Source organism: Parasteatoda tepidariorum, chromosome 6 (assembly GCF_982258835.1).
Source record: "Parasteatoda tepidariorum strain Cologne lab strain chromosome 6, Ptep-v5.0, whole genome shotgun sequence".
Lineage (NCBI taxonomy): Eukaryota > Metazoa > Arthropoda > Arachnida > Araneae > Theridiidae > Parasteatoda > Parasteatoda tepidariorum.
Window position 1 is genome coordinate 51,437,254 of NC_141760.1, and position 16,632 is coordinate 51,453,885.

The window sequence follows — 16,632 nt, forward strand, 5'->3', positions numbered from 1 at the left end:
TATTGTTTTCTAATTACAAATTCGTAAGCTTTTAAAATTTGGATTACAAATACTTATTTTATCCACTGTGCAGCCGTTACTATAAGAATACTTATTATGATGCACATATTTATTTCTAATGATAGCAAGCCTTATTTTTTTTTTACATCGACTTTGATACAAGTATATATTTTGGGTGTGGGCACATACTCATGGAGTTATACACGGATGGGCTTATATTTGGAAATATGCAGTATATGTATAAATGAAAATATAAATGAAACTTATAGCAATTCCAATACAATTATTTTTCCACAAACTGACGCCAGCCTGTCTACCTGTGTTTGAGTAACAATGATCTAAATTCTACCTTGTATTTGAATTTCATAAAGTCAGTATCGAGCATAGGTTAGATACTTCTTTTTTCTTATTTTATTTTTTTACTAAATATAAACATGTCATTTTGTTTTGTGCATTTCCCTTCCTTAGCTAACTGATAGATGCACCTGATGGAACAGCTGAATTTGTCACTTTGAGCAAACTTTCAGGGCATTTATCTAACATTCGAGCTATCGACAAAGAAAAAATGTTGAATATAGACTACTGGCTTTTAGCATCTGTTGGAGGACGTTCTCAGCTAATCCTATGGAAATATTACTATGACACTTATGGAGATTGTACTAAAGAGTGTTAAATATACTCAATTGTATTCATTTTAGAGTGTTAACGAAAAATGATAATTTTTATTATTTCATTCATGTTTAAATTGTCCAATTGAATTGTTGCTTCAAATTATTTTTGAAGAAATTCATACCATCTTTCGTGAGAACTCCATTTAATTAATATGGAAACAAAAATTAAACATGTTAGAATAATAGGGCAGAATTAAGCAAAAGACACATCTCTCGCTACCTTAACAATTGCGATATTAGTTCCACAGCCTTATTTAAGTTGATTAGGGTAACAGCCAGCTAGAAAGTCTGAAGAAATTCTGGGGGAAAAGGCATCAATCTCATTATGTGTCCAAATTATGTATTAGAAAGTTTAAATCTTTCAATGTTCTAAATTTTTAATTTTTTCCCCCCAACTTTTCTTGTTTGGTTTGTATACATCAGTAGTTACCAACTGGCGGCCCGCGGCCCCCGTCTGATCCGCAAAGCCTTTTTTGGTGACCGGCAAACTAAAATATATTAGTTGTCATTTTTTGCGGACAATTTTCGTAAAAAATCTATAAGGGTTTTAAGTACTTTTAAGCTTTATATCTTAACAATTTATATCTATTAACAGTTTGATACCATTAATTGTTTAATACATTGGTGCACATTTAAGTTATTGTAGTCAGAATTTTTTAATATGCAATTAAATATATTTGAAAATCTACTTATTTTAATTTGTAATTCAATGCTTTTGTTTTGTACCAGTTTCATGTAAGTTTGGCCCCCAGCCTCATGTAAGTTGGAAACATTATAGAGTGCATACAATAGAGAAATTTAATACATAATGGAGTCTATAATTACTCTTTAACATGCAACGAATGAATTATAATTAAAAGATCCCGGTCTTTTTTTTTCAATCACAATCGAGAGTCTTTTGTAGGGCCTTTCCATATGCATTTTCTTATTCACTTTATTATTTAAAAATTTTGCTCTAAGGATGAAGAGTTAATGAATGAAATTAACATATTTACATCACACTGCAACATCTTGACTCTTCTAACAAGATTTTATAGATGTTGTCTACTTGAAGCAGAGTTAAATGCAAAAAGTGCATATTCAAACAAAATATATTATTTAATAAAAACTTAACATGCTTTTTTTCTGAAAAAGCAAATAAATAAATAAATAATTAAGGAATTATTTAATTTATCTTCTTTTGTTAAATTCACTTTATGATTACTCATTTTAATACTAATTAATTGGATTTCTTAAATAAATCCTTTTTATCAAACTCTATGACTTTTTGAATAATCTGGCAATTAATCGACAACATATAAATCTGATAATTGAAATTGAAAATCTCTTTGCTAACTGCTCATGTCATTTTGCGGTGTGCTATGCTAATCGGAAAAATCTCCAGTATTTTTCATTCATCTTGACATTTTTCAGTCTTATTTTATAACCTCCGTTGAACAGCCGACCCATTTTTGGGTTTATAACTACTAGTGTTCAACTCCATAACCATGTAATTTTGAACCTATTCCAAAAGACAAGGGAGCTCCTGGATTAAGTATTGGGAGATATTTGCTTTCGTGGAGAACTTATAACTCCACGGAAATAGGAAATTTGCAATAAGCCCAGAGTCGTAAAATTTTATTATAAATTGTACAATTTAGCTGATTGTGTGATCTTCATACATTTCTAGATATCTAAAGGCAGCATATAGGCTAAGTGTAATGAATCTGAAAGAAATTAAGTAGGTTTGAGAATACTTAAGATTTCTTTTATTAGCTTGGTGCATTACCTAATACTGGCAACATTTGCAAAGAGCTAAATTTTAAATTAGTCTATGACACATGCATGTAACAGGAAGTTGAAAACTAACCATTATACTAGCCAAGATTAGATCAAGATTTTTGACATAGCATGTGTTAATAACTGGCTAAAACTGTGAAATAAAAAAGGGGGAAGATAGTCACAATGTCATAATTCATTTAAAACAACTTTAAATACTGATACATTCTACTATATAAATATATGGTTTTGTTATAGTTTAAGTTTATGCAGTTGAGAAATACATTTTAATTTCATCTTCACATTTTATTTTGTTAGAGAGCTTTTGTTTGGAATTATTCTGTCAACTCCTTATTTAGCACAATCATTATATTTTCACATTAATGAAATAGACATATTTTGTTGTGTTATTGTAATTTTCAATTTGGTTTTTAAACTTAAAATCTTATTAAACTGTATCATTGAATTAGTTTATAGATATTTATATCAATACATAAATGTAATTTTTTAAGGTTTTTAGTACAGGATTTTGACTTCCATTGTTAAAATCATGAAAAGTTTTTTGACCCCGATATTGATATTATTGACTTGAGTTCTAGATTTTGTTAATTTTAAAACCACATTTTATTTTCACAGATGCGATATGTCAACAGCTGAAGTCTACCTTGCTAATGGGGTCTAGTGAAAATTCGATGTTGAAGTTTAGAGGAAGTGATCCAACTGAATCGCAAACTAGATTAATGGATGTTTCCATTTCACGTGCAAGTGGCAATACTGTAATAGATAATTGGAATAATCACTACGATATTGGGGTGGCTTGTTCTGATGGTTATTTTAGGTGAATAAATCAAACACTGATTTTTTTTAATGTAAATATCTCAATTTTCTCTACAGTGTGTCCCAAGGAAGGTGTATTATTAATACAGGGTGTTCCAAAAGTCATGATTTATATGTTAGGGGGTGATATAAGACAACTAGACAAGTACAAATCTTCATACAATCCATGGTCGGAATGCATGTCGTAAAGCGCTAGAGCACGTAACATGATGTATCACAGAATGATGAGAAACAAAACAGAAATAGAATGAAGATAAACCAATAAAATGAAGAAAAACGTTTTATTCAACAAAATGAAATTAAACAACATTGAGTCCCCCATCATAAAAATCTCAAAATTGTGGCCGCTAACATTGAGGCTTCACATCAGCAAAGGAGTGACCGTCTTATGTTGGGGGCAAACATCAGCCATCTCTCTTATGGTGTCAGGGATATCTGGGCAACAAGGCTTTCAGTAAAATCTGTGAGACCATCGTCTTAGATAAGACTCTTCATACGACCCTAAAAGAAAAAGTCAAGTCATAGAATTAAATGTTCCAACCCAGAAAAAAAGTCCGTTATGACTTGTGAAAAAAGACTTGTTATGACTTGCGTTCGAACCATGAATTGTATGGTGATTTTTGTTTGTCTAATTTTCTTTTACCCCCCTTTAAGGTACATAAGTACCATAAGTTTTGGGACACCCTTTATCAATAATATATATTATTAAACTGTTTTAGATACTAAATGAATATGGGGTGATCTACTTTTTAAACTAAATGTATCAATTATCTGACAGACTATTTCAGATGCGCCATATTACTCGAGCAATTTTCATACTGTCTTACATTCTTGGTTTTGGTATCATACTGATAGATTAAAAAATATATAATCTGTTATTAAACATCTGTTATTAATTAACAGATAAAATAAAAATATGTTATCGATTATCACACATAAATTAATTCATTTACATTAGTTTTAGTAACCTAGAATAATAAGGATGAAGGAGAGGTGTTTTTATGATGGTATTATAGCTACTCGAGAGTTTTGTTTGATAAAGATGAATCACAATTGTTTGTACTGAGGCTGGAATTTCTCGACCTCTCTGCTTTCTAGGAGTCCTTACTCTAGCATAATAAGAATAATAATAGGAAGGAAAAATCTTTCTTAATTCTAATAACATGATGTGGCTAAAAAATTAAGAAACAATTTTTAATATAACTTAACAAATTATAACACATAATAATAAAAATAGTCTTATTGCAATTTTCAGCAATGGATCCCAAGTCTTCTGCTTTTGCATCTATCTCATTCCCGATGAAATGATTGCTTTAGTGAGTCCAATCTTTTGTTTCCAGTCTTTTATGTGATCTAGTGTAGGAGCTAGACTCTAAAATGGACTACACACTGTTATCCATGGGATTGAGATCTGGCGAGTAGGGTGACTATTCTTTAGATAATATCATGTCCAAAAAATGCTCTGTGCACCACTCTTGTGTCTTTTTGGCTGTGTAAGCTAATGAGTGTGGAGTCTTGTCGAAACACCCTGTTTCAATTGCTATAGTGCTTTTTGGCCCACCCAAGTATAACAACTTCTTGAATATCCACTGGTAAATTTTTTGATTTATTTTAATTCTCTCATCCACAAAAAACCAGTGATGTTTTGCAGATTGTAGAAAGTCGTCACCCAACCATGACTAACTTTGGATTTTTGGGATGTTCAACAATTGCTGAGAGGCTTAGAGCATCTACAGACTAGATTTTTTCCTTTTGGGAATTATGAGCTCGTTGGACAGTTAAGAGCTTCTCATCAGGGAAAAGGAATCTCTCTCAACACTGACGTACAGCTCATTGTTAAAAATTTCAACGAGTGTTTGTGTCTCTGCATTGCTGTAGGAGGTGGCTACTTTGAAACCAATTACATTTATTTGTAAAAGTCTGCTTTTTTTACAATTAATATTTGCTAGATTTTGTTAATTTATTAATATTTTAACAAAGTTTTATTAAAAATAGTTTATCCTTTTTTTTTTTTTTGCTGCACCCTACATTCTCTACATCTAAAATGTTGTTGGAGATGGAGTAGGTTGTTGAAAACATTTCCTGGCATGTTGGTACTTTTAACAGGCAGTGTGTCCCCTAATGAAGTGCTATTTTTGCTAACATACCTATCTTTAAAATTTTGTTTTTGCTTATTTTTGGTTTCTGACTTTTAGTTTAAATTGTTTACATGAGACAAACTTGGTTTTAGCTGCTGTTATCGCTTTTGACTTATTATTTTTAAGTCCTAATCCTAAAATTTTTTTCTTAAAATTTGTTTTAATCAATTTCATTCTTTGATTAGATGTTGGTACCTTTTCAATATTTCTAATAATCATTCTGAATTTCATTCCTTCCAAAGCATTTTGTAAAAGCTAACAAGTAGAAAATAATAACTGTTTTAATAATGCAAGCTTTAGATATCTTTGGAATTTAAATTCTAGAATTCTTCTTCAGGGTTAATACCATTTTTAAAAGTTTACTTTAATTAAGAATGAGAACATGATATCGTATCGGCATCAATAAAATCTTGGTTAAGCAATGATTGAGGTGGCCTCACTGCGGTGCCACTTGTAACCTTCAAGTGTAACTTGCTTTGCACACTCTTGCTTTAAATAATATTTCGAAGATCGTACTAAACTATATATTATGTCACTCATCATAAAAGTACAATTTAAACTAAAAACAGACTTTTTAATGCTGTTGCATAAAACTAGGTCTGAAAGTTTTCTATGTCTAACTGAAAAGGATAGTTTAGATTTATTGTTATTTACTAAAGGGATCAGCTCACTGTCGCTTGTCAGCCACCAATAATCGCTATGCAATTATGTTTTTATTTGCTTTGCAAACAAAATGAAATACATTTTAGTGTCGAGGATTAGCTCATGATTACTCTTTTTCCTAAACTCTTGGATGCTCCTTATAAAGAGCTTAGTTCCATTAGTTCAAACTAAAACAATATACACAAAAAACAATTCTCAATAAAAAAAAAATTAAAAGAAAAAAAACTTATTGACAAACAAATTAAAACATTAAATAATTAGTTAATACTAAGTAATATTGCAAAAGCAAATAATATTGTAAGTGTTAACTTATAAAATAACTTAGTTTCACTTAGACAAAAAGCAAACTCTAAAATAAAAACATATAAACCTGAATAAATTGAAATTTAACAAATGAGTATTGAGACGATCAGAGGAAAGAAACTTTTTGACGCTTTTATCAGCAACTGGTTGTTATGGAATAACCAAGGTGGCAAGAGAAAAAAAAAACATTGAAAAGTAAAGGGAATTTCAACAATTTAGAAAAGTTAGGGAAATTAATTAATTTGAGTCTGCAGTACCTTAAATTTTAATATTTTTTCATGTAATTTTTTTTTCAATTACAACTTTTACAGAAAGTCCTTTTTATTATTTTATGTACACAAATAAGGGATAACTGTAAAACTAATAATAAAATTTTGACTACCTGTTACAAAAACAGGTAGTCAAACAGGTAGGGTGCTTGTGGACACTCTGGATTACTTTCCTGTAACATTTGATTAACATAATTATATAATTTTGATTTGTTTACTTAAAGTTACTCATTTATTTACAGATTGTATAATTTCGATATCGATGAAAACGAACTTACAATAAAACACTCATTTAAGCATAATGAAAATTGTATCCTTAAACTTGTGAGTGATCGTTCCAATTTGGTAGCTGCTACACAGCAAATTTCATACATTATTGGAGCAACAAATGGAAGCTTGAAAGTCCTTCAGCATGACAACTTACATGGGGAGTATCTAAATATGATTGAAGCAGAGGACATGAAGAACTCTCATCAATCTGGCATCAATGCTTTAGATTACAGGTTTCTAGTAGGTAATATGCAAAATATGAATGTTTTCATCTATGGTTTGATTATTATTTCTGTATTTTAAAGCTTCTTAACCTATGACTCTCATTCACAATATTAAGTTTGAAACTAAAAGGAAAAAAAAAAGTCTTATTTAAAAAAAAAAAGTTTCTTACGGCAAAATGGAAAAAATAACTGTGAAAAAATGTGTAGTTTTGGCTAAATTGTACTAATTTCTATTTTACATAAGATTTAGCTTTACAGTTTCCACTTTTAACTTTTAAGCTCTTCACAAAAATTCTATTTGTTTTCACATTTGGACAAAGTTGCGTAAATTTTTTTCTTGCATTGTAAAGTTGATTCTTGAAATGGAAATATACTATCTGAAACAAAATGTTTCTGTTTTTTTCTCACTTTTAATTTTAAGGCATTTTTAAGAGATTTTTATTCTAACGCATTTTAAAGGAAAATATTGAATTGATTTTTGCAAAAATGTAAAAGTTATAGCGTACTATATATATCGAGCATGGCGTACAACACAGGATAGGCCGTGACATATATAAAATTAATTATTTTTGCATTTTTATTTCAATAAAAATTTTTGTCGTATTTTGCATTCCATATCTCGTCATTTTGTTAAAAATAATTTAAAAAAATGAAAAATTGTTGATGCCAACTTCCGCCAAACAATTTATAGGTTTATAAACATTTTTATACATTTATAAACTAATTTACTGTTTAGACTATTCACTAAAATGCTCTTCAATAATTCGTCCATAAACAAATTCACAGCTATTTGTAGTTAATACACCTATACATACTACATATACAATACACATATATAATACACCTGTACAGGTAGTTAATACTAACTTGTTAATTTACTAATTGTTTTTTTTTACATTCCTCTTTCTTACTTTATTCACATGCTATACCTAAAATCGTTTATGGCAACAGTTCTCATTTCTGCCATTGTGTGTTCTGAAATACTTGTCTTGGAATTTATAACTGGTCTCTCAAACCCCTGAAGGTTTTAATAGTTATTGATAACTATGAGAAATTAGATGACTAAACACCTCTTAAAATATAAAATAATCTTCTAAGCATTTCGTGAGAAATTTTTTTAAAGAAAGGCCAAATATTTAAAGTGTCTTAACTGGTGCATTGTGATGTTTTTGAATTGTTGCACTCAATCTCAGGTAATTTTTTTTATGGGAAACTATGTACAAGCCCTGTAAATATATCTCTTTCTGCATCTTTACAGGAATTCAGTGCTGTAGTTAGAAAAAAATATTTGGGAGACCTGATCTTTTTATAGGGTACCTGTCATCACTGACTGATTTTTGTCGTAAAGAAAAAACGACCAGTTTAAAATACTTGGAAAGCTTTAATTAAAAAAAAGCAGATATTTTTTTATTTTATAAAAAGGGGGGTTTGTTGTCAATTTGCAAGATTTTTATCTTTGGTATATTGATCATAAAAGCTATTGATAAAATAATTGCATGATATTATAAACTATATAAATTTCTATTAAATATTACTGAGTGGGTACACATTTTTAATTAGCATTTGAAAAGTACTATGCACTTCTGATTTATTAAACACATTGCATTAATAGCAACTAAAGAAGTTCACAATTGTAATAATAACTTATATTACTTACTTTGAAAGTGTCTATTCAAATAAAGAGTGAGCTAACTCCAAGAACACCTCTTTTTTATTGCTTGAATGTAATTAATTGCTCTTAGATTAATTTCCTTGTTTACCAGATTATAAAATATGTATAACAGAGTTATAAAAAAAAGTAATCTAATTTAATATTCAAAATTTTGCAAACCACATGAAATTAATTGAAAGCAACTTTATATAAAGATTTTGTTCTCATTAAATACTGTTAAATGTCGTTTAAATATTTACTTTAATTACTTAGCTTATCAGCTATATCAAAAATTTTAAGCACTAAACATCTCTGAATTTAAATTTTTTAACAGGATTATTCTCATTGCTACTGTTTACAGATGAGGCCCAAAATAGCACCAATCTAATTTGAAAGCTCACTTGTGCGTTTGATTCTGATTAAAGAACAATAGATAATTTTCACAGAGTGACCATTTTTTTTTCTAGAACCGAGCAGAAATTTTTATTTCATGTCGTAAAAATAAATACATAATCAAAAAGAAGGAAAAGGAATTGTTTTGAAATATTTATCAAATTATTTAAAAAAAAGTTCTTAATACAGCAAACCAAATATTTGGGAAAATGGCTCCGAACTACAGTACTGCATGAATCGAAACACTCTTAATTATGATTTTTCTTTTACTTGTAGCTTCAGTGTGGATGATTTGTTCAGGTGGAGATGACAATAGTTTGATGGTTGCTTTCATAGATTTTAAGGCATTGCCTTCTGTTAAGAATCTAATCAAAGTTGTATCAAAATATCACATTTCGAATGCACATGCTTCGCAAATAACTGGTAAGTAAAATCATAAGCTAATAATATACAATTAAAATACTTAGAGCAAGATAATGATGTTCCATTTTCAAATTGTTCAAGAGATTATTTGGTTGAAAGCATTAAGCAATAAAATCTTTCTGTATTTTGTGCTGTTACCTAGTGAAAATTATTATAATAATTATCTATTAACAATACTATAGAACAATTCGATATAAAAATGCCACTTTTGCAAAAATTGTAACTCATCACTATTTTGCCCCAAGCTCTTTGAAATAGTAAAAAGTTAATGACATTTATTGTTAAAAAAATCATGAAATTTAAGTAAATTTATCAAGCAGTTATTTTGTAGAAAATATTTAAACTTGTGATGTAACCCTTTGATGCAGATGTCCCCACTGGTGTCCCTTTTGCATATTTTTTCTGACGCTCTAATTACTAGCAAAAATATATTTAGGTATTTAATTATAAAAACAATCTAATAGTTACTAAAAAAAATCCCAATAAAGTAGTTTTTTAAAAAAAAGATCCTTCGAATTCAAAAATTTAATAATTGGTTTTGTAAATTAAAGAAATTTCACTGAGGAAAACTGTTTCTGTAAGATATAGAAATAATTACAAATAAGAGCAATTTTTAAAAATTAATGTTCGGAAGTGAGCTGTGGTTGGAAGATTTTACCTTTTAACTCAGAAAAAGTCACCAGTGTTTCATAAACATAAATAATCAAAATGCTAAAGATAATATTTTTCATTTATTACCACCTATATTAATACTAAATAACGAAAAAAGTATGTTTAATTAAAATCTGTGTCAAAAGGTTAATTGATTAAATATTGTATATATTTTTTATGATATTCAGAGTTTTGATTATTTTCATGCCCATCTTTAATTATTAAACAATCCTTAAGGTCCAGATAATTAATAAAAATAAATAACGCTCTGTAATGCGCAGTTTATAAATTAATTACAAAAACTTTGATTATCTGACTTTTTTATTTATCATCTCCATTTATCTGATTTTTCCATTTATGAATAAAATACTTATACAAAATTTTTATTTTTAAGCCTATTATGATCAAACAGACAAAGTTAAAAAAAATGAAAAATTTAGTATAATAGCCTATAATTTATGGTTTTTATTGCATCATCCTGTTATGCCTCAAAATTTATTATAATTCAATAATAATAAATGGGCAATTCCACGGAAGTGTCAACTTTTAAGTGAAATTTTTTTTTATGAATTGCATATTTTAATTTAAAAAATATGTTCAAAAATAGCCAAAGTCTACATATTGCTGTGTCATTTTTGATAATCTTAAATTTTTTGAATCTGGCAGCATTCTAAAGTAATCACATGGCTGACAAGTTAATTGTTCACATTTGTGCTCAAATTGTTTTCTTGAAAAATACTTATGAAATAAAAGAAATGTATCTTTCTTTTGCAATATTTTGATAAAAATATGCATATAGAACAAAATTTAAACATTTTAAGTTTAATATATAAAATAAAAGTAACTTCTTTTACGTCATTCCGTCACATGTCTTAATAATGCATAAATTTTCTGAGAACGAAGATAAGATGTGACATTGGAAAGTTAGATATAAAACCTCTTCAGAGACAACCTAATTTTCAAACTGTTGAAATTTTTACTAATTCTTACATAAATATTAATCCTGTTTATCTGTTACATTCTGTTTATCATTTACATATTAATAAAACATTTTTTAAATGAAGGTTTTCTTCTACTAAACTTTTTGTCATGCCGTCACAGCAAATAGATGTTAATAACTGCTAGCCAACCTGAGGTTAATTTTCTAAATTCACATTTTACATTGCTTACACATTATACTAAAAGTATAAAATAGTTCAGAAAAATAATAGCAGCAAAATTCGCAGAAACTACCAGTTCTAAGCAGCATGCCAAAAGCTTGGTTGCCAAAATGTCATTCCGTCACGCAAATAAAAAGTTCATAAAATCAAAAGTAAAAAAGATAGAAAATCCTGTTTTTTTAGTTTATGAAGCGCATTATGCCAATAATAATGATATGCATGAGAAAAATTTTTTTTATTTGAAATTAGATACATAGAAACTTCAATTAATTGTTATTTTGCAAATCAAAATGTCATTCTGTCACATATGGAATTGCCCAAATATCAATAATAAATTATTCTTCATAAACTGCGATAATTTTAATTGTGTATGGTTTGTAAAATATGTGAATATGTAAAAAGCTACCGCTTAATCACATATTTCATGTAAATCAGCTTTCATAATATTATCTTTAAATAAATGTTTCAAACCTTGTTATTTGGCTTGTGTTAGCTACTATAGATAATTTTCTAGCTTTATTATATTTAATTTTTATTGTTTTAAAAAGAATCGAATCTTTATTATGATTCAATAATTTATAAATTCAAAACATTTAACTCAAGAGCCATTCACTATTTTCCATTTTTAGTATGATTTTAATTAGGTTTTCCTTTTTTGCCTGATTTTATCTTTATCAAACCATTATAATTGATAATAGCAAAATAATTGTAAATGCCTCTAGGTCACATTAAATATCTTCATAAAAATATTTAGCCTATTTTTTTTAGTAATTTTAACTATAGTTTAAGTTTTATCTTTCAAACCAATACCATTAAATGTATGACATTTAAAAATGTAATTTTTCATTCAAAAATCAGTTCAGTTACAAAAATTTCACATTTATTCACAGGTGTTAAGATCCTTGATCCATTTACAATAGTATCAACATCTGTTGATCAAAGACTCAATGTATGGAAAGTAAACTACATTAATTCTCCTACCACTGCAGTAACTATCAATCTTCATAGATCTGTGATTTCTCTCATTCCGGATATAGCGAATTTGGAGTATTGGGAGAATAGGTAAGGTTTTCTGTCTTTCTTGTTTTGGGAATAGTTTTATTCATTTTGTTTGTTTGTAAATTCCTGCTGAAATTGTTCTATGGTAAATAATTATATTTAATTCTGATCTTTCTTTGATTGTATTTTAATACTCTAAAACTAGTTGTTATTTATATTTATAATCAAATCATTATATTAATCATGAAATAATTTTCTTGTGCCATATACTTATTACTGATATAAATTTTAATTTCATATGAAAAATAATAATTAGAATAAACATTGGAGTGGAGAGTATCCTGCTTACTATGTGACAATTATTATTTATGACAATTTTTTATTATAATAGTTTTTCCCTGTTACAGTAGATAAAAACACCATTTTTCCGTAATGTGCAGGAAATGAAAAGGGGCTGTTCATTTTCTGCACATTACGGACATTACATCTGATAATGGCTTAATTATCAGATTTCATTTCATTCATTGCTGAATAGTTAAATTACATCTTACACTGAATCATAAAATTATTAATTTATATTTTTTTGACATATTAGCATATTGTAAAACTTTTAAACTATTTTCTGCACCTAAAAACTATTTTAGGTGTTCTGGATCGAACACCAAATTTGAATTATTTAAAACATAATTAAAGTTGTTTAAGGTTGCGTGCTTTAATTATTGGAACAATAAAAAAACTTAATTTAAACCATTTTTTTAATAACAATAATATAAAAAGATAATAATAAAAAATACAACTGACAACTCGTAATTAGCAATTCTAGAGCTCGAATATGAATGAACAGAATGTGTGAAAAAAATAGAATGAGTAAATAAAATAATGTGACGCCATCTGCTGGCATTTATTGAAGTTACGGTCCACCACAGTACTCCCCCCCCCCCAAGTGCCTAAGCATTGAGAGGCTATAAGTATCTGGGGTTGAACCGTACTTTGCGGCTGGAGCGAGTCGTGATGTCTGCACGAAATTTTGACATTTTCTTTGGCTTGAAATTTTGTCATTGATTGGATGCCTCCTTAGGCCATATGTCTGGGGCTGTTGTAATCTTTTCCTCACTTCTGCTAGTTACTGAGGCCTGATTTATATAATTCACAAAAAGGGTGATTTCTTCAAAGAAAAATTTATTTTATGCTTATTTAATAACTATAAAAGCAACACTAGTTAGAGTTCTGAAATACTCTTTGGTATTTTTGAATTTTCTGATAGCTTTTCAGCATTTGAATCCAATACACAAATACTATTCTTTGTTTTTAAATTCTAATCAGCCAATATTTATACTTTATTTTACCAAGTTTATCCAACTGGTAGACCACAGGGAATTGTATTTCCTAATTTTTTTTGTATTTTAGTTTTCAATAATAAAAGATGACTGTAAATACTTTTAAAAAGAAGTAAATAGAATTAATTTTTTGGTTTTAAAAAGTAATTTTTAATAGATTTCACAAAATCTTCCTTGTTATCAAACCTAAACAGCATTTGTAGGCATCTAAGCATGACCCTCTTCTACTTCAGTGACACAACAGCCCTGGGTGGGCTTGGTCTTCTCTAGGTGTCTTTATTATCCCTTAATCATTTTCATTTAATTACAATTTCCACAAGAAAGAGGCATTTTTGATACAGTCTCTTTATTTCACTTGTTACCTTTTTCCATTTTCACTTGTCAATTAGTTTAATGTAGTATAGACTTTTCTGGTTCTTGTGGTGTTAAATTTTGACAAAATATTGCTAATAGTTCTTTGTTAATAGGAATAGGAAGTGTATTACCTTTTTCCGAATATCCAAATTGCTGATAATCAAATTAATCCTGGAATGTTAAAGAAAAATTGTTTCCAAAAGTAGAAATTTTATAAGCTCTTAATGGAAGTTTATCATGCCAAGAAAAACTGAATTTCTAACAACTGTCATCTTCATATAGCAAAACCACCAGAAGATGAAAGCTTAGTTCTTTTTTTAATATGATTGAAAAAACATATTATGAGATATATATATATTTCTGTGGAGTTAACATAGAATTTTATTAAGAAACAGTACAATAAATGTTTTTTGAAATTTTAGTTCAAAAAAGAGCTTTTAACTTATAGTTAGTACAATTTTTACATGAAGACAATGAGCAACAGTTTTGATATTTTCAAAAATGCTTTTACAAACTGGCCCATAAAAATTCTGTTGTTTCAGTATGATGAAATACTCTCATTAAGGAATCTTAGTATTATTCTGTCACCTATTATCACGTTTTATATTATTCTGTAGTTTCCCCTTTTTTTGTAAAAAAAAAACTCATACTTTCTGGAACATATTTATTGGCAACAAGAACAGCATTGTTTCAGCTATTTTTCAACATAGCCACCACCAGAATTGAGACACTTGTCTTACGTGGGATCAACTTTTGTATCCCTTTATCGTAGAACTCTGCCGTCTGTGAATGGAACTACGTGGTGAAACAGTAAACGCTGACCGTTACTGTGAAACACTACGGAATTTGCGATGTGCCATTCGAAACAAGAGGCGTGGAATGCTTACTGCAGTCGTTGTGCTCCTCCATGACAATGTTCGTTCACATACAGCTCGATGCAATTTGGCTGGGAGTTCTTTGATCATCCATCCTACAGCCCTAATCTTGCTCCCAGCAATTTTCACGTTTTCTTGAACCTCAAGAAATTCCTGTCCTCCTGTGAGCGTTTTGGCAACGACAAAGAGCTGGAGAGATTTGTCACACGCTGGTTCCATTCACAGACGGCAGAGTTCTACGACAGAGGGATACAAAAGTTGATCCCACAATATGACAAGTGTCTCAATTCTGGTGGTGGCTATGTCAAAAAATAGCTGAAACATTGTTATACTTGTTAGCAATAAATATGTTCCAGACAGTGTGAGTTCTTTTTTTTTTAAAAAATAGGGAAACTTACTTTCTGGATGCGCCTCATATGAAGTCCTGTTTGTTAATCGATAGACTTGTTATTTCAACACCCACTAAAACGTCAGAAACGAACCGTTTATTCCAATAAAGCGACCGAAATTTTGTTACATTTTTTTTGAATCCAAGAAAATTACTCTTTCCAAAAATTTCTATGATACAGATGATAAAATTGTTTGCACTTTCCAAACTAACATTTATTGAATTGAAATGAATCGATGGGTAGAAAAAGTCTCCAAGAAACTATTGAAATCACTATCTCTTTTGATGTAACTGCTCAATAAACATGAAATATCTTAAATTCTCTAGGAATGAAGACAGAGTAACAGGACCAAATTTTTTATTCAAGGTGCTCTTAAGCATACTCTATGGTCTAACAGATATTTTAATAATGATTACTTTTCACTGTAGGGAGTTGGAAGTGTATATTGCATTCTCATGTGGAAATAGGAGTCTCCTGTAGGTCAAGTTTCACAACGTTTGTTAATTTTTTTATGAAGGGTTTGACAGGTTCATTGTATGTCTCCTCAAAACTACAGCTTTCAAGATAAGGGTAATTGCTTTCAGGTGCATTAGGGGGTATCCCATTGCCCCCCCCCCCTAGAAAGAGCCCCACTTAATATTCTCTTGGCGTGATATAGCTATTTTCTCTTGGCGCTTACATGATAAAGAGGTTGCTATATAGCCTGGTATGAAATAGGATTTTTCCTCTCAGCAAGAGTGAGATCGAAGTCTTAGTTATCAGAGGGAAAACTTTCAAAGAATGAACAAAGCAAAAGAGCTTTAACTTGACTAATTTTGAATATCATGAATAGCTTAGCTTGGTCTAGCGACTTATGTAATTTATGGATTTATGTAATGTTTCTGCAATTTTTAATAAACTATAGAAATAAATAAAATTTCTATCAGAACCTTTTTTCTAAACATTGAAATTATTTTGACCTAAGCTGTTATTAAGAAGTATTTGAATTCTTTAAAAAACATTTTAATTGTAGCTCAACTTAAATTTTTCATCGAATACAATTATTACATCAATTAAAATTAACGAAATCGATCATAATGTTATTATTATTATGATTAATAATTTTAAACTACATGATTTATCATCTGTATCAAAGAGGTTTGAAAATGAAACACATATAAGAATTTAGCATAATAAGGTAATTGCACCGTAAAAACATAATAAGAAATTATAATTTTATTTCAGAATTTTATGTGATTATGATTGAACCTATTTCTTACTGATATTT

At 28.9% G+C, this 16,632-nt stretch overlaps 1 protein-coding gene across 2 annotated transcripts in view; it reads left to right on the forward strand.

Moving 5' to 3' along the window:
* LOC107446980 (tRNA (34-2'-O)-methyltransferase regulator WDR6) overlaps positions 1–16,632 on the forward strand; it is a 61,607-nt gene that overhangs the window by 41,509 nt on the left and 3,466 nt on the right. For both annotated transcript variants that reach the window (XM_016061785.5, XM_087165836.1), the window contains 5 exons: positions 480–656; positions 3,066–3,267; positions 6,882–7,153; positions 9,454–9,600; positions 12,302–12,473. In XM_016061785.5, coding sequence (XP_015917271.2) covers positions 480–656; positions 3,066–3,267; positions 6,882–7,153; positions 9,454–9,600; positions 12,302–12,473 — 970 coding nt within the window. The remainder of the gene's footprint in view (positions 1–479; positions 657–3,065; positions 3,268–6,881; positions 7,154–9,453; positions 9,601–12,301; positions 12,474–16,632) is intronic.